This window comes from Dicentrarchus labrax, unplaced genomic scaffold, assembly GCF_905237075.1.
Source record: "Dicentrarchus labrax unplaced genomic scaffold, dlabrax2021, whole genome shotgun sequence".
Taxonomy (NCBI): domain Eukaryota; kingdom Metazoa; phylum Chordata; class Actinopteri; family Moronidae; genus Dicentrarchus; species Dicentrarchus labrax.
In genome coordinates this window covers 1798-21625 of record NW_026136803.1, presented here as the reverse complement: position 1 = coordinate 21625, position 19828 = coordinate 1798, and the positions used below count along the sequence as shown (strand labels likewise).

The 19828-nt window shown below is 38.4% G+C and overlaps 1 protein-coding gene across 8 annotated transcripts in view; it reads right to left on the bottom strand.

Annotated features, from left to right (window-relative positions):
- Positions 1 to 16284, bottom strand: part of LOC127359885 (GTPase IMAP family member 9-like) — a 111876-nt gene extending 95592 nt beyond the window's left edge. For 3 of the 8 annotated variants that reach the window (XM_051394200.1, XM_051394195.1, XM_051394198.1), the window contains exons 1-2: positions 16210 to 16284; positions 15156 to 15610 (exon numbers count right to left, since the gene is read on the bottom strand). In XM_051394200.1, coding sequence (XP_051250160.1) covers positions 15156 to 15610; positions 16210 to 16234 — 480 coding nt within the window. In that variant the 5' untranslated portion in view covers positions 16235 to 16284. Of the gene's footprint in view, positions 1 to 30; positions 330 to 3765; positions 4091 to 15083; positions 15611 to 16209 lie in introns of those variants that run through there. The other 5 variants (XM_051394207.1, XM_051394206.1, XM_051394205.1 and 2 more) reach the window with 3 other exon arrangements.
- Positions 16285 to 19828: the final 3544 nt, after the last annotated feature.

Here is a 19828-nt window from a genome sequence, read left to right as displayed (position 1 = left end):
TTACTGCTCTCTGCTGACTGTCTGGCCCACCTTTCCTGAACTTCTTTCAATTTTTTCCCCCTCTCTTCCATTTCTCTCTCGCGATCTGCCATTAACCTTTTCTCCCTTTCAATGTCAGCCTTTGCTTCACTCATTTGTTGCTCGTACTTTTCCTTTATTGTCTTCTCCAATTCCTCCCGCTCTTTGCGCATTTCCTCTTCTTTCTCTTTCAGGATTTGTTGTTTCTCCTCTTCAATCGCTTTCTCTGCCTTCTGGAACATTTCATTGGTGTAATGGCTTCCTCCGTTCTTCTCTGTTATATCTCTGATCTTGTTGAGCAGCTCTCTGACCTGAGACCATTTAGTTTGAGCTGCCATTTTAATTTCCCTGCTAAGTTTCCACTTTGATGTGTTGTGTTTTAATCTAACCGTTCGATGATTGACAGGAATGATTCACACCCTTGATTGTCCCATTTTATTTTTATAATCGGGCACAGCTTGAATATCCAGTCATCCTGCATTTCTGTGGTGCCTTTTGTCTAGTAGTTCTTATGGTTAGTTCACACTACGTGATTTTAGCCCTGATTTTCCACTCAATGACTATTTAGCAATGTGGCGCATACTCCCGTGAGGAGGATCGCATTGTGACACAATGCATAGTTTGTATAGAATACAGTATCTTTATGGATAATGTTGATGCTGAATTGATAATTGAAGACTGTCGACTGATAATGGCCTTTAGTTCATGGTGCTAGAGTAGTATGTTTTATAGACATGTTAGGAATTGTTAAATGTTTTATTTCTTAAGGGGAGTGCAGGCAGCTTGTAGGCGATTTTAAACTGATAATGAGTATAATTACAAACTGGTTGTGAAAGATCTTGTAGTGTGTGGTCCCCTGTTGCTGATCAATCATTCAGCGTGAAAACCACATCAACTACAAGACAGAAGGTTTTGTAGTCTGGACAGTACAAAGATTTCACAACAATGAAAGTCTTGTAGTGTGACCAAGGCTCTAGTCTCAGTGTCTCATGTCAAACTAACATCTGTGCTCCAAACCCAGTTAGCAGTTCAACAAATATTTCTTTAAACACTTCTGAGTTTGACCTTCACCACCACTGTGATACAGTGTTTTTACTTTTATTCCCATAGAAATAAAAGGGTTTCATTGATAAGGAAGAAAACATTGTACCAGGGGCCTACTCTACCAACCTGGTAGCTTGAATGCACATAAGTTAGTGACTGTGTATTTCTAGTTCCCACATCTACATTTTATCATAATATGTAGCAAACAAACAAAAGAAAATATTACACTAAAGTAAGAGCCAGGAACACTCCAATATGTTAAGGCATTACACTACTGGAGCAGGCAGAGGGTTGATGAGGGTTGATATGTATGTATGTATACACATACTGTATATGCTATTACAAACCCCAACCCCTAACCCTTTCAAATGTAACTAATACATTTGGAGTATGAATCATAATGTTTTTATCTATGTTAAAATAGCCATAATTGAAGGAAAAGATATTGTTTTAAAATTAATTTTAGTGTTTAGTGCGTTTTTTGCCATTGGTTTTGAGTTCCATTTTATTTTAATCTGGCACAGCTTGAATATCCAGTCGTCCTCATTTCCTTGTGTTAACCGCCATCCGGGTTCACCCCTCCCATGAGCATCGTGTGCACATATAGATTGTAGCCTTTGAGTCTTGTTAGTTTGTTTTACATGAAAACAATATCTCTTCTGAACCTTAAAGCAGATATAATTGCCAGAGCAGGCAGCTTTTTTAAAAGAAACCCCTGAACAAACCCTAACAATACACTCTCTCTCCCCTAATTTTCATGACAGTGGTTTGTTATCAGTTTTGGAGGGCACTGACAAATGTCCTGCAGAGAGGTGCATCAGATCAAGTTTCATCAGAAGTTTTCATGATATCTTTATAGTTTATTACATTTGTCATTATGTGATATTTCACGAACTTGGATCTGCACATTTGTCTATATTGGCCTCTGAAAGAAAATACGATACATCCTCCGACCATCAGGGGTCTATAGTGGCATGAATGGTACCTAAAGGGAAAAGGACCCAGGAGAGAGATTCAATACAGATAAAATCGAATTGAATTGAATTGAATTAACTCTGCAGAGCAACAAGCGAAACGCCTTTCCTCTTGCAATCTGCATCAGTGGACACAGCAAAGATGTTTAGACTTCGGAACCACAACCCTTTCCAGCCTGGCTCACAGGGCCGCCAGCTGGTCGACGCAGCACACTGGCAACTCTTCTTCCTCCCTCCTTTGGACTGTTAGTATCTTATTTGGCATAGACAGTTTAAGGCAAAAATCAAACCCTCCTGCTCCTCCATGTTCTTTGCCTCTAACCAACACGTGTTTCATACTCAGCTGAAACATCTGGTAAGAGGACCTTTTCTGGCAAGTAACCCTCCATGGATGCACACACACACACACACACACACACACACACACACACACACACACACACACACACACCCTTATTCTTCAGCCTAGTTTCTTTTAATGAGATAGTACATTGTGTGTTTTTATCTGTTTTACTTTTATTATTCCTTTAATAAATGCTTGTTAAAAATTAATTGATTGCACCAACATAGTTTGGTGCAATCTCTGATTAGCATTAGCAACTTCCCTTTATTGAACAATGACAATAATCTTTATAGACTCAAACTCTGAATGATATTAATAAAGCATGACTCATTAATTATCAGCTTTATTACATGATCACCTTAGTAACATATTCTACTCAATACAATCTACTCATCATTTACTGATCATCCTGTACATTTATTACCAGTGAGGTTTGCTTTATTTGACATTATGAAGGAGAGGACATTACAGCACACAGGATGTTAAAGATGACACAGTGTCCACAAAGTCAAAGACGTATTTCAACTGTAAAAAGTAAAGGGTACGGTAGGGGGAACCCTACCCTACACAACTGTTTGTGATATTCTCAAGGGCTCTGTTATAAATATAAATCGGACACTTCTGTTTATAAAATGAGAAAAGATAAAACAGATATCCAAATCCATTAAATTCAAAATCAGTATTATGGTATGGAATATAATAACATTATCAAATGCTCATTAAGTAACTGTTATTATCACAAACCTGGCACAATGAGGAAACCAAAAACTGGAATGTAAATGTTAATAAAGTCACAGCAGCCAGTTCATCTGCTGCAGTCCTGCATCACAAAGTCAAAAAGTAATTTAAAATAAAATAAAAAATAGTACACCACTTGTTTTATAAACTCAAGTACCATCTGTAATGGACTACTGTTCTCTGCTTCCGTCTGGCCCGACTTTCCTGCTCTTCTTTTAGTTTTTTTATTTTCTCTTCTTTTTCTCTTTCGCGATCTGCCCTTAACTTATTCTCCCTCTCCCTGTCAGCCTTTTCTGCCATTAACCTATCATTCATGTCCTGTCTTTCATGAGCAATTTTTAACTCGTACTTTTTCTCCATGTCAGCCTTTGCTTCACTCATTTGTTGCTTGTACTTTTCTTTCATTGTCTTCTCCAGTTCCTCCTGCTCTTTGCACATTTCTTCTTCTTTCTCTTTCAGGATTCGTTGTTTCTCCTCTTCAATCACTTTCTCTGCCTTCTGGAACATTTCAGTGGTGTAATGTCTTCCTCCATTCTTCTCTGTTATATCTCTGATCTTGTTGAGCAGCTCTCTGACCTGAGAACGATCCTCCAGGTCGTTACTGAAGACGTGGTACTGGCCGTTACATTTGGCCACAAGTTCCTGCAGCTCTTCACTTTCCTCCAAGAACTCTTCAATCGGTTTCCCTTTGAGCAGGTCACCATGGGTAAAGAGAACCATACTGTATTTGTCTGCTTCCTCTCCAAAGATTGCCTGAATCTTCTGCACAGTTTTCTTTTCTTTCTCTGTGAATCTGTCCAGTTTGATGACGACCAGGAAGATGTGGGGTCCAGGAGAGGCATGGCAAGAGACAAGCAATGCACTGGACAATATCTTTAACCGTTTCCTCTTCATAAGTTCTGGTGTCAAACAGACCTGGAGTGTCGATGACAGAAACCTTTTGTCCATTCACCTTACCAAAGACCTTTTTACAGTGTTCAGTCAAAGATTTAGGGGAGAAGTTTGATTCAAAGCTCTGTTTTCCCAGAATGGTGTTTCCTGTGGCGCTCTTCCCAACTCCATTCTTCCCCACCAACAGAATCCTGATCTCCTTATTATTGCGGTAGGTTGCTGTAGGTTTAGAGCAGAAGAACAAAAATGAACAATTCACGTTTTCTAAAATTGTGTTCGATGCCATTGCACAGAAAACCTTTGGTGTGCTGTAAATCAGTGGGTCCCAACCTTTTTAAGCGTTGCCAATAGTGGGGGTCCCGACATCACCACAAACCAAATAATAAATACCCACATACAACAAGGACAAGTAAAGTAAAGTAAAAAAGTCATTTTAAATGTCATTATAAACTGTGATTCTATGCCACAAAAAAGTCCAGAACCGGATTTTGGAACTAGCTAAAATGATGATTATTATAATATATAGTTGCATATTGACTTGCCTTCCATGGTGGTAGAGATCGTAGAGATGTGCTGCTACAGTGAAGCCAGGACAGAACATTTCTGTGTGCAACAATGCTTCTTGTATGAAAGCATCATGCAACAAACCACACCCATAAACCAAAGTGAAGACTGATGTGTTTATGTGTTTAGTTCACAGGCTTTTTATACAGTGATCCTAAATAAGAAAGTACTGAAAGCACAGTTTGTGTCTTTGAGCCCTTTTCTGTCGTTTGTATTAAATTCAGTCCTGCTTTTCATAAATAGAACAAAAGGAGCTTAAACGTACTTGTAATGTAATTTCTGACAGTAGGTAGTCTCTCACATCAAAACAAAACCACTGAAGGATTCCTTCGGTGTTCATTGTTGAGGAAGTTTCTACCGGTAAAACCGCTAAAAGCACTGAAAAAAGCAGTTCCACCTTAAAAATCACAGTTTCTCTGATGTGTTGGGCAGACAAAGGACGTCTCGGAGGGGTTGCGAGCCGAGCTGCTGCTAACGTTAGTTCAGCTTGTTTATTTGATAAATTGATAAGTCTAAGAAGTGTATTGTAAAAATGTGGCTTAAAACTGTATGAAAAGTCAATATATGACAGCCTCTGGCAGATAACCACAACGCTGAAGCATTCAAAATGGAATATGAGGCCACTGAAAGGTGACCAGTCAAACTCATTTGGGATAATGTAAGTACACAACTCAGTAACATATATTGCATAGGTCTAGTGTTTATTACGAAATGTTTCATATTAAAGCTTTAGGTTTTCGCTTAAGGTCCCACTGTCCACTTTTTGGTTCAACAATTTGTACCATTTTCTTTGAGCTGCCATTTTAATTTCCCTGCTAAGTTTCCACTTTCATGTGTTGTGTTTTAATCTAACGTTTGATGATTGACAGCAATGACTCACACCCTTGATTGTCCCATTTTATTTTTATAATCGGTCACAGCTTCTGAAATAAAATATGCTACATCCTCTGACCATCAGGGGTCTATAGTGGCATGAATGGTACCTAAAGGGAAAAGGACCCAGGAGAGAGATTTAAGGGACAAAGCACCCAGGAAAAGAGACCTGAATGTGGGGGGCACCCAAGGAGAGAGGCCGGAGAATTATGATCTCGAAACTTTAAAACACGATAGGAGTAAGTTGATAAAGTTACATATATCAAATTATCACCAGAGGAAGTGACGCGCGCGGTCAGCTCCTCTCGTCCAGTTCCGCCTCCAGAATAAAAGCTATAAGAGATAGACTCCGGTCACTTTCTTTTCTCTTCTTCTCTCTCTTCTCCCCACTCGTTATTTATTCTCGCTCTTACTTTAATTCAATTTCCGTACTTTGTTTTACTTTGTTTGCGACACGTGTAGAAATTTTCCTCAAGTAATTACTTGCTGTGCTGAAGTACTTTTCAAGTACTTTTATTTTGAAAGCTCAAGACACAAACGAATTTCTTCTTTTATATTTTTGTAGTCTTATTGTCAAGTATTGTCGCCTTTTCACAGAAAGTGAATTTAATCAAATTCTTGGACTTTCTTGGAGAATTCGCCAGGCCAGCGTTTCATCCTCCAGTTATTTTTAAACAAGAAGCTGAATTAGTTTACAGTCAAAGCTGAAGACCAACCACTCTAAGACATTCATCATCAGCCAGAAGGATGTTGCAGTAGTTGACTGCTCAAGAAGATGTATAAACGTTTCCAGCCGAATAAAGACATTATTCTCCAGCCACCTTGCCCCCAACGCTCACTAGCGCACACGCCGCGCTGGGCCTTTTGGAGAGATTGCCACTGGTACCAGGGACGAGACGCAACTTCCCTCAGCCTGTTGGACCAGTGACGCAAAGCCGCAGTTGACCTGAAAGCCAAGGACCTGGAATCCTTCCAAGTTCCATCTACAAACAAAGCAGGCTGACTCTCCGGTACACGGCCGGATTCACACACATGAAAAAGAGCTGGTGTCTGTCTGTAAGCTTTGATTCCCATCTTTTAAGTTTAAGAGAATTTTCGATTAGGGCCTCTCAGTTCTAAAATTTACTCTCGTAATATTTTAAACTTACTGCCGCATCGCAAAATCCACCATCGCTCCTGAATCACCTAATAGTAATAATTCATATATTGTCAACATATTCTGTTACTTGTTGTCATTTGTTTGCATTATCATTTCATGCTATTTACTCTGCATTAGTTTAGTTAATAAACATATATAACCGTATGTCCTTGTTGGTGCAGGTTTGATTTGATGCGGGGAAATCGATGAATCGTGTAAAAGAAATCACTACTTCAGAAATATGAGATTAAATATAGATTTTGAAACTTAATAAATTGATTTCAAATTGATTTGATTAGATCTGTGGAATAATTTCCTCCGGATTATTCCAGTAGCTAAACAACGGAGGTGGTGCCCCATTTACGAGTGTATTATTAATCCCCAGTGAATAATTACCTTTCTAATGAAAAAGTAGTGTAACCCCTACAGTAATGTTGAGGCCAGGGTAAGTGTAGTTTTTTGTATGTTGCAATTTAGTGGTGTCTAAATAGAAATTGTGTGTAACTTGATTTCTGTATTGTTTCTGAAAGATCATTATCTTAGTCTTTGCTGTGTTTACTGTCTGACAAAATCTCTGCAGGAGATTAACGTGTTGCTGCAAACCTTCTTTAGTAGGTGAAAGCAACACTGAGTCATCTGCATATAGCAGATTTCTGATCTCTGTGTCGTTCAGGGTGAGGCCAGGTGCCGTGGAGCGCTCTAGTTGGTTCGCTAATTCATTGATACATAGATTGAAGAGAATTGGACTGAGATTGCATCCCTGCCTCACTTCCCGGCCCTGGGAGAAGAACGCTGTTTGTTTGTTTTCAATCTTTACAGCACATTCACTTCTTGTATACATGTTCTTAATCAGATCATATGTTTTTCCTCCAATGCCACTTTCAGGCAGCCTATAGAAAAGGCCCTTGTGCCAGATGGAATCAATGGCTTTTTTGAAGTCAACGAAACATGCATATACCTTTCTTTTCTTAATTTTTAATTCATGATCAGTTAAAGTCTGGAGGGTAAATATATGGTCCGTTGTGCGGCAATTTGGCAAGAAACCAATTTGGCATTTATGGAGAATATTGTGGTCATCAAGAAAGTTGACAAGTCATTTATTAATGATGTTGCAGAATATTTTTCCCAGGTTACTGGAGACACATATTCCTCTGTAGTTATTTGGATCATATTAATTTCCGGATTTATGAATTGGGGTTATTAAACCTTCGTTTCAGATGTCTGGAAAAGCTCCAGTTGACAGAATAGTATTGAATAGTTTTAGTATAGCCAATCTGATTTTATGGTTTTTGGTATTTGATCATTTCGTTGAGGATTCCATCAATACCCCAAGCCCTTTTGCCTTTCAGGGACTGGATGACTTCTGTTAATTCTTGTTCTGTTACTGGGTAATCTAGAGGGTTTTGGTTGTTTGTTATCACCGCTTCCAGAGTTTTCCGTTTCGTGAATATCTTGTACTGATCATCATTTTTTGTACTATTACTGTGTAATTCACTAAAGTGATTAATCCAAGTATTTCCATCTTGGATTGCCAATTCATCCTGCTGGGTTTTGTTTAGGTTGTTTTCTCCCAGAACTGGTTGGAGTCGAGGGATTTCTCAATTTCACAGAGCTGGTGCTTGCTGTGTTGTTCTTGCTGTGTTTTTAGGGTGTACTTGTATTGTTTCAGAGTGGCCTCATATTGACAGCGTATGCTGTGGTTATCTGGGTCTCTATTCTTTTCATTTGATAATTTCCTTAAAGGTTTCCTTAGGTTTTTGCATTCAGTGTCCATTTGTTATTGTTCATTTGATGAGATTTTGGTTTGGAGGCTTTCAAATTAGACAATAGAGCCAAATGATGAAAAATTTAATTGATTTTGTCAACAGCACAATTTACACCAGAATTATTATGGGGAAATGTTTCAGTTAGAAATAAATGAGTTAAATCATATTTGTTTTGATTTTCCATTTTCCAGTGGTTTTCCAGTGGTTTATAATGGTTAATTTCCTCCTCAAGAATAGAGAAAATATCTGGGTTGTACGGGAATTTTGATGGAGGTATATAGATGGCACACATGTAGACAGGTTGCTCAGCACAAATAATCTTTTTGTTAATTTTCAACCATATATAAGATTCTTCTTTTTTAATAACTGTGGATGGACTGGCTCAGTTCTGATTTACACCATATAATCATGCCTCCTGAATCTCTGCCTTGGGTTATTGTGGGATGTTTTGTTGATGGTATAATAATCTCAGTGTAGCCATGAGGACGATCTGAATTTCTGCTCTTAAAACCAAAAGCTGATGATCTCAGACCTTGTTTTTGTAAACGATTTCATCTCTGAGTGTGATCCGTTCAAAAATTACAACTTAAACACCTTAAAAGAAAAATAATAATAATAATAATAAACTAGATATTAAAAAATAATAATGGTAATAAATGAAAAGAAAAGAAAAAAGTGTAAAAAGACGAAAAGAGTATAGTAAGTAAATTAATAAAATATCAAACTTTGAGTGACATTTTAGAGTGTATCATGTGTGAAATACTGTTAAGAATTGTCCTTATATTACTATTCATTTAAAATGATATACAGCATGTTAAACTATTAATTATTGTGCTGTCTCTGCTCTTCCACCATGTAGCTACATGAGGGGAGAGCAGATCAGGTTTAGCATGTGTAATATTTCTTTGAGTTCACCAGAGGGGGGTGGGGCTGTGGTTCATTTCACCGCTGCAGAATAATTTAGCCCAATAGGCTGCTGCTCCTGTAGTCTTGGTTCTGCCGTTGGGAGGAGGGGGGGTATAGGACCTCCAGGCTGGGGTGCTCTCTGTCTGGGAATCAGAGGCCCCGTGTGTTGGCTGTGGGGTGGGCTGTGGGTTGTGATGTTGGTGATACGGTGGATTTGTTGGCCTGGTCGTCCTCTCTGACAGCCGGGGGTGGAAGCATGGTGGAGGTCTGGATGGTCTTGAAGGTCGAGGAGGTCCTGGCGGTCTGCGTGGGGTCTGCGTTGTGTGGTTACCCCTTGGAGTGGTAGTAAGACTCCTTCCAAGGGCAACATCCTTCAGGGTCCCAGCAAGAATGGGGACTGCATTCCTGTGTAGGTGTATGTTATCATACAGGCAGTCCAGGTGGAGAGTCGGGTGGTGGGCCAAGAACAAGTTGGGTTTGAGGGCATAGTCCCTGGAGAGGCTGATATTCACTGTGAATGGTGTGGGGGTGGAAGTCTCTCCTGTGCAGCAGTGTGGATATGACTATCTTGCTGTTAGGGAAATTGGTGGAAGCTTGCTCAATGACTCCCCTCAGAGAGTCTGCCAGTCTGTCCTGTTGGGACCTTAAGTCGTTGGTTCCTGTATGGATGATGATATGGCTAGGTGAGCCTAGCTCAGGCACTGTTAACAGCTCCAGGGCTCTTGTGGTGTTGGTGCACCAGATCTTCTCTGTTCTGTGTCTTGGAAATAAGGTATTTTCATCCAGGAACTTTCCATTAGAGTCCATAAGGAGGATAATGTCAGCCCTTCTGCCTGTGTGTGTTTGTTCAGTCTCAGCTGTCGGGTCTGGATGTGGAGCTGCGGTGTTGGTTTCAGGTCTGGAGCTCCTAGTTGGAGGGAGGCAGCTGGTTAGTACGGGGGGATTAGAGTCTGCACCAGGCTGGGTGAGAGGGGGTGAGTCCTCAAGGAAAGGGCCCTGTTGTACTTCAGCAGGTGTAGTGGGAGTTTGGCTGGATGTGGTCTGGGTCTGAAAGGCGAGCACAGGGGGTTGTGTGGAGTTCAGTCTGGCTTGTAGACTGAGCCCTGTTCTGTCCCTCTCATGTAGCTCTTCTCTCAGAGTAGCCAACTCAGTTCTGCAGTTGTCTCTGTCCTTCCTAAGTTCCTTCACCTCCTCAATGAGATGGTCCAGCTGTCTTCTCTGACGAGTTGGTTCTTATTGAAGCTCTCTCAGCTGTGAATTGACATTGTTCTGTTCTTTCTTGGCCTGGAAGTCACTTACAGTAGGAGAAGTAGACAGCTGTTGGTCCAGCTGCTCTCTGATCTGAACCAGTTCTATTTCCATCTGGGAGAAGTGTTCTCTCATGATGTCTAGGGCCTCAGAGTGCTGTAGCAGGGGAAGATCAGTGTCAGCATCTGCAGGCGGTCTGGCTGGAGCAGGGACAGAACAGGGGGGTTTGGCTCCCAGGGCTGGAGCGATGCTTGTGAGGATCTCATTTTCCTTCTCAGCACTCATAGTCTCATAGCAGGAACGTCGAGTTCAAACTGTCTCAGGTCGCCTTGTATCATGGCAGTTCCATTTTTGAACAGGTTTACTGTTATTCTGGTGGTTTCAGAGTCATTCTCTTCGAGTACACTTATTTTCCATCCATGACAAATACCTGCTCTCTTTATTGCTGGGTAATGCGGTCTGAACACATTCAGCCAGGCGACTGGTTCATCAGTCCAGAAGATTAAATTGCAGGACCTTCCATCTTTGTAATGGTCCAGGAATAGGATGTCTGGTCTTTCTCGAAGTATTGTTTGTTTATATTTTCCTTTTGCAGTTTTGCTTTTGATAGCTGGGGATATTCAATGGTTTCCGAGTGTGTAGACATCATGATACAGCTGTTGATCTTCAAGGTTCTGTGTTTGTGTTTAAAACAGCACTACTGCTGTTATTGATGCCGTTGCTAGGTAACCACAGTCCAGTGTTAGCCTGTTAGCTTGTTAGCTACTAGCTTGAGTGTTTCAGTTGGGACTTGTTTTATAGTAATAAATGCAAAAACTTACTGATTTCAGTGTCCAGTAGTTTGCTGTTACTTGCTTTAGTCTCCCCTGTCCTCTTCTTTGTTTGTTTTTTGTTTTGTCCTTGTTTGTTTCTCTTCAGCTTGATTGAGCTCCTTCTTCCAACTGTATCTTTTTTCCTTCTTTCTCTTTCTTTCTCCTTCTGTTTCCTCTATTTCTCTCTTCTGGTGTATTGTGGTCACTCCTTTTGCATTTTCCTCATAAAAAGTCAGTGTTTATCCAATCTTTGGACCGAAAACAGACTTCTACCTATTGGAATCCTGGAATGTCCAAGTCTCTCTTACTCTCTCACTCTCTCTCTCTTTCTCCCCCCCCCCGTCTCACCACAACTGGTCGAGGCAGACGACCACCCACCCACCTAGAGCCAAAGAGTCTGTCCGAGGTTTCTGCCTCTTAAAAGGAAGTCTTGCTCATTGTTGGAACTGTTGGGTCTAGACCTGCTCTATTTGGAAAGTGTCCTGAGATAACTTCTGTTATGAATTGGCGCTATACAAATAAAATTGAATTGAATTGAATTGATGGATTGATTTCTCTCCAGCTGTCAGCATCAGTCACACTTACAGTCATTCCAGTGGAAGGCGCTATCGTACAATGTCTGTGCAGACATTCACAGAGTGAAGCTAACAGGGGAAGAGTTTTATGTGTTACAGAAAATGAAATGAAACAAGCATGTGTGTAAAGAAATAAAATAAAATCATTCAGTTTGGTGAATTAACTTTAACTATATCTGTTTTAGGTTTCCACCTGGTTCTGTCTGACTCTAGTTGAATAAATTACAATAAAAATATATTGACTCAATCTCTGAATGATGACCGTAAAGCATGACTCCTTTTGCTAAGTAAAAAATTACTGCCTATTTAAATAAAAAAGTTAAAATAAATTTGCAAATCTATAGTTGTTTCGCAGATATTTCCTGTTTATTTAATATATTCAACTGTTAAATTCAAGTTTAATACTGTTAAAAACAAAAATTTGTGACAATTAACAGTTAAAAAAATATTTTTTCTGTAATTTTACATGGATTTGTTTTTTTAATTGGCAGATATTTTAATAATTATGGAAGTTTTCACAAGAAAAACATTGAATAAATGTTTTTTAACAGTGTATAAACTTTGGTAAACTGTCCAAATACAGTTTTTATCAGTGAAAGCAGCAATAATTACTGTAATTAACACAGATAATGACTTTTATTACATTTCTATAACTTTCAGATTCAAATAAGATAAATCTATAAAAACGTAAATGTAAATGGAAGCCTGGTTATTTGTATTATAGCATTGTTTGCCTGTATTTAAAGGGAAATTGTTTTTACTTGTGTAAATATATTCAATAACACAAGATTTTATATCAAATTAAAGCTAAAAACTGTATTTTAATTATAGAAAATTACTGTGTTTTTATTAGTCAGTTATGTTCTGTGCCCCAGCTGGCTGAAGTTTACCTGTTTTTTAAAGAAGATAATTAGTTAATATCTTATGGGCGCAAGTTATTTATATTGTTAGCACGAGTTGAAGACAAAGGGGGGTAAGTTGCTGATTTCTCCACTATGTTTGAAACATTGTGTGTTCATTGCTTTATTCAAGCAGTCAATTTGCTATGTTATTTACGGAGCCCCTAAAGTCATTGATTATATTTGAATGAATGTAACTGGAGCTGCACTCCTGCATGGGCACAGACATTGTACAATAGCCCCCTCCAGTGGTCAGGAATCAATGTACAGTTTGAGGAGGACAATATCTAAATGATAAAAAGTTAAATAAGAAGGTGATTAACATTCTTTTAAAATTCTACATAGAAATTATGAATAGAATAATTGGAACAGGTGGAGGAGACAACTACTGTGAAACACCTCCTAAAACCAGATATAAAAACCATCAGTTGATTAAAAAAAATTTTTTTTACTGTTCTTACTGGGATACAGGTCATATTGTAATACTGTCAGATGAAATACACTTATTGAATTGGCTTCCAGACCTGAAATACAGAATTAGAATCAGGTTCATTGCATACAAATAGATAATACAGTATTTACAATACAGAATATGAGTATAGTAAGTATTAAAAATATATGTAATATATCTTTTTTTATTGAAGAGCTAGATAAAGAAAGATGTGTAGTGTCTGTAGAGGGAGAGGATAATGTCAGAGTCAGAGAGTTTGGGGGTGCCGGACTTTGTTAATGAGGCCAGCTGCAGACAGGAACTTTTGGACGGTTCCTTTATACCGTGGTCTGGGTGAATACTCAGTTCTGATTGGCTGCTTGGTGTCCATTAATACCTGATGTAGGACACCTACTAAGTAGATTCAATAATAAAAATATATCGACTCAATCTCTGAATGATGACCGTAAAGCATGACTCCTTTATCATAAGCTTTATTTCACCTTATTTACATATTCTTGACAATCTGTGGCACTACTAAACATTTACTGATCATCTTGTACATTTATTAATATTAGCACCAGTGAGGTTTACTTTATTTGACATTATGACACACAAAGCCCTCCATAACCAGGCCTCTTCCTGCCTCACTGACCTGCTCCACCGCCACAACCCATCCCGTAGCCTCCGCTCATCTGATGCAAACCTCCTGTCTCCACCACCCAGGACCAAGCACCGAACCTGGGGTGACAGAGCCTTCTCTGTTGCTTCTCCCTCCTTCTGGAACTCTCTCCCCAAACAAATCCGTGACTGCACCGACCTTCCAGCGTTCAAATCATTGACAAAAACACACCTTTTTAAAATTGCTTTTAATGTTTAGCGTAGTCTGATGTGTTTTTAGTGTTTTACTATTTGATGTTGTTTTTGCTGCTTTTATGATTTTATGTAAAGTGTCTTTGAATATTCAGAAAAGCGCTTACAAATAAAATGTATTATTATTATTATTATTATTATTATTATTAAAGATGACACAATGTCCACAAAGTCATTTCAGTTATAGATAACTAAGTGACATCATACACAACAAACCAACACATTGAATGCACAAATTATCAATAAAATCAAGTCAAACAGAGACTTCAACTTTACAATAAACCATGATTATTTTTCAAATTGTGGCAGTAAGCTGTTTTTTCACAGTCAGAAACTCCAGCATGATTTCTACCTGTGCTGCTTCTTCAGATTAAAGGAATCAAACTGCTACTGAGTGTTTATTGTGAATCATAGGAAGGGAATGTACAGTATTTAATAAACAGCAAAAATAAACTAATAATAATAACTAATAAAGTCAATGAGAAAAAATGGCCAAAGTCAGAACAGTTAGTTAATCTGCTACCGTCTGGAATCACAAAGTCAAAAAGTTGACATTGGTAGAAGAAGTTCAAACTGTTTATTTAATGTAATGTTCAAGTAATTTATTTAGAACAAAAGGCAGCATTAATTTAAGCAACACACACATAATTTGGAGTGCTGAATTGCTTTTCTCTGCTTCCTGTCTAGCTTGCCTTTCCTGAGTTTCTCTTAGGTTTTCTTTTAGGTTGTTCACTTCTATTTTATGAGCTGTCCTTAACTTTTTCTCCTCCTCAATATCAGCCTTCATTTCCCTCAGTTGTTGCTCAAACCTTTCCCATCGTTTCTTCTCCAGTTCCTCCCGCTCTTTGAGCATTTCCTCTTCTTTCTCTTTCAGGATTCGTTGTTTCTCCTCTTCAATCGCTTTCTCTGCCTTCTGGAACATTTCATTGGTGTAATGGTTTCCTCCGTTCTTCTCAGTTAAATCTCTGATCTTGTTGAGCAGCTCTCTGACCTGAGAACGATCCTCCAGGTTGTTATTGAAGACATGGTACTGGCCGTTACATTTGGCCACAAGTTCCTGCAGGTCTTTGCTTTTCGCCAAGAACTCCTCAATCGGTTTCCCTTCGAGCAGGTCACCATGGGTAAAGAGAACCATGCTGTATTTGTCTGCTTCCTCTCCAAATATTACCTGAATCTTCTGCACAGTCTTCTTCTCTTCCTCTGTGTATCGGCCCAGTCTGATGACGACCAGGAAGATGTGGGGTCCAGGAGAAGCATAAGAAATGCTCTGGGCAAAATCTTTAACTGTTTGCTCTTCATCAGTTCTGGTGTCAAACAGACCTGGAGTGTCGATAACAGCAACCTTTTGTCCATCCACCTCACCACAGGTCTTAGCACAGTGGACAGTCAAAGATTTAGGGGAGAACTCTGATTTAAAGCTCTGATTTCCCAGAATGGTGTTTCCTGTGGCGCTCTTCCCAACTCCAGTCTTCCCCACCATCACAATCCTGATTTCCTCATTGTTGTATCTGGTCAGTTCTGATGGGGTAAAACATATTTAAATATTAAAATATTTCATGCTCTCATTATTAATCAGATTGGGAAACTTTAACCGTGAGCAGTGAAGTTAGTGTTTTAACCAACTATCTACCCCTAAATAATTTGAACATGAAATAAGAACATTTTATCCCTCTTGATAAGAAATTTAATGGGAAATAATAGACTTTATGTGCATAAACATGCTGAGGGAAGACCTGGAACAGAAGCTTCATAAATACATTCAGTTGTCTTTCTAGCTAAAACTTATGTAGTCTAATATAAGAGTCCTGCAATAGATATTCCCTTCTTGAAGGTAATAAAGTTTTGTTGAGGCTGTTTCAGACTGGGGTTTTCGAGACTGCATTTTGTTGTGCTATTGATCTATATTGCGTATGTTTATATTATTTTGACCACCTATAACTCACCTCACTCTGTATAATACTGACAATGTACAGACAGGTGTTTGCTGGGGATTTGAGAAAAGTTCACTTTTTCTATTTTTAATTTCCCCCTTTACAACTTACATATTATGATATTATGATATTGGTTCATTGCTATATTCAGACACAAGTTATAATCATTCTAGGTTATTTACTTACCATTTCTGCCAGTGTTGCTGGCCATAGTTGAGTTATGGAGAGAAGAGCTGCTCTGTTGCTGAACTGAAGGAAATCTGTCTTTATATGAGGACTTCATGCAACAAGCCACACCTATAAAACACTGCTGACGTCAAAGTGCATTGAACACTGTGTTTAAAGTCCTGCTGCAGTGGGATGTTTCATCAATGAAATCTAACTGGGAATGTGTTTAAAACCCTTCTGTCATTTCTATAATAATATAAATATAAAATATAAATATATATATAAAATAAGTGAGGTTTTATAAAAACACTGCGTATGCGTGTTTCCTGTTTTGTGTGTACATAGTTTTCTAGACTTACATGTTTTATGGATCTGGGCCAAGGTCTGTCACTCCTAGAATCTTTGCAAAACTTGAAAACATGACAAGTCTCTTTGATTTTTTAGCTTGTATTATGCCTCGCTTTGACAGAGTCTCGATTTTAGGGGATTTTTAACATACATGTATGCTGCCACTCTGTTTCCTCTTTTACTGTTTTTATATAGACAGACATTGTCAAATGGTTTAATCTTGCTAAATAACAACACTTAAAAAAATAAGAAGAAAATTAAGACAAGCAGAACAGTAATAAAAGCCAGGTCCTCCTGTTTCAACATCATTGCAGCAGTCATAACCCCAGAGTTATTTTCAAAACTATTAAATAAAATATTTCAAAACTCATTTACTGTGTTACCACTCGTCGACAACTTTGCGAAGAGAGCTAAACATCAAGCAAGGTGCAACAACACAAGACATAGCAAGCCTGCTAATATTACTTATGACACACACAAAAAAAATGTTGGACATTAAAACAAAGCAAATATAATAGAATCCCAGACCACAATTGAGCATAACATGTCTTTGCTTTTGACTTGTATCAGGATTTTTTCAGATTTTTAACAAATTATTACTTTTTTAATGACATTTTGATGTGATAGATTTTCAAGAAAATGTTACAAAAAATAAAGGTATATAACAATGTAGGCAGTGTGCCTCTGTTTGAACCAACAATCTGCTGTGTGCCATCTCATCTGATAACCTACAGCTCACCTGTGTGTGTCTCTCAGGCTGCTGCTGGACTTTCAGAATAAAATTATGCTTGACATTCACAAACAAATCAGTAGGACAAGCTATGGTTAAGACATGTTCATGTCTTTATAAGCCATGTGCAGTACAAATGCTTCACTTTAAATCTGAGACATTGTGTTCTGTCTGCGTCATGAAGTCCACATGGTGTCACACAACAAAGATCTCGGCTCATTTATAAAAACAAAAATAATAAACCCTTGATCAGCCAAACAGGAATTTAAGTTTGCTCTCTTAGATCATATCTTAGTAATAATATTCCCAAACACGTCTTCAATTTCTTTCTTTAGAATTACAAAATGAAGCTTGAGTGGTTAACATTGTGAGACTTTGGTTAGTCTTAGGAAAAAAGTGTTACTTACGTTATGTACCTGACGTAACTCAGCCAATTTAACTTGCATAAGTTACTTAAAAGAAATTGTTTACTTATGGTTTCACCCATGGCACGGACCTGGTTACAGTCCTGCGTATTACATCACCTGACTTCAAGGTAGGTAGGAAGGTGATAGGTGTCAGCAGGTTCTCTGTAAAGCCAGGTCTATATATATAAACCACCCCTAGCACCTAGAGCTTGAAACTCTTCCATCGTGCCATAGGTTTAGAGCACCATGGCTGAAGTGCAATAGGAGTAAAAACTCCTTTGTGAAATAACCCTGCTTAATTTCCATGTAACTTTATTTTAGCATCTTGAACATGTAATTTTAGCTTTGTTGTTGTTGTTTTACGATGTTCAGTATTTGGTGATTAGGTGTCCCATGGTGGTAGAGATCGTAGAGATGTGCTGCTACAGTGAAGTCAGGACAGAAAGTTCAGAGTCTGTGTGCAACAATGCTTCTTGTATGAAAGCGTCATGCAACAAACCACATCCATAAACCACAGTGAAAACTAGGTGTGTTTATTTCACAGGCTGATTTATACAATGATCGTAAATGGGAAAGTACCTGCAGCAGTTTGTGTCTTTGAGTCCTTTTGTATTAAATTCAGAGGAGAGGAGTTTAAGATTTTGCTTAACGTCCCATTTCAAGTGAAGGTGATTTTTCCTCTTACTTAAGTTTGCATTTCATTCACATCATTGGCAGGGACACAAAGGAGGCTGGATTGCTGCAAAATACCAATATCTGTACTTATATAGCGGCTTTTGACCACTCAATGCGCTGTACACTACATGCCACACTCACACACATTCACACACTGCCATGCAAGGTGCCAAATTATTCTTCAGTGTCTTTCTCAGGGACACTTCAACATGCAGCGACAAGAGCCGGGCATGGAACTGCCAACCTTCCGATTGGTGGACGACCCACTCTACCTCTGAGCCACAGCTGCCCGATATATTGACATCAGTATCAATATATTTGTTGAACTGCATTTGTGTGATCCATTCATACGTTTTATCATCCATCAGAGAAATGTGCTCTGTTGAAACTGGTCAGTCAATATAGGTTTTTATAATACTTAACTTCTACAGTGTGATGTAGAAACTTGAAGCCACCAGTGCACAGACACTGAGAATGAAATTATGGTCTAACAGTTTGATGATTGACAGGAATGATTCACACCCTTGATTGTCCCATTTTATTTTTATAATCGGGCTCAGCTTGGATATCCAGTTGTCCTGCATTTCAAAGATTCCTTTTGTCAACTGCAAACAGCAAACCGAGTTCACCCGTCCCATCAGCATTTACAAGAAATGCCACCAGTTCTTGCCATGTATACAGTGCAGATATAGTGTATCCAGCCCTTTGAATTGGAGTTGTTAGTCTGTGTCAATAATGTAAAATGTGTGCAGAACACCTTCATTTGTAGAGCTGAGAAAAGAGACTTTAAAGTTATTTTGTGGTCCAGACAAATTAATTGTAGCCAGAATACTGGAAATGTGGGAATTTTATTTTTAATGTCATTATGACTAATTTCTTAAGTTATATATCAACATAAAATTCTTGAGCTCAAACTTGACCTTTGACCCTCATTCGGAAGTCAAGGTACTCTACCTTTGCATTGTCTGCATAATAATAAGGGGCTATGCTAAGACAAAAAGCATTAACTTCCATTTCCATATTATAAACCATACCATATAATATAATATATTTTAATCTAATATAATATAAAGTGTATTTAAAGGTCACAAAGGTGCATCACCAACTCACACATCCAGTGTTGGGGAATAGTGAACTACATGTAATTAAACTAGTAGTTAGATTTTGCAGTATCTTACAAGTAGCATAGTGATTAAAGTAGTTTAATTACTTTTTTTTGCCATTTTTGTGTAGTTAACTACTGAAAATGTAAACAATTGTGGGCAGGACTTTACCTTACTTCACTTTACCATTGTATCTCTACTGAAATAAACCTCTGGAATCTCAGCCTGAGGGAGATCACAGGGATCAAACTTAAACAGCACAGTCTGACACTGACTAGCCTACATGACAATTATTATTATTATTATTAGTTAGTAAAAACAACCACTGCAACACTATTTTCTTTTAAACTTAATTCAGGCTACTGTGTGTGTGT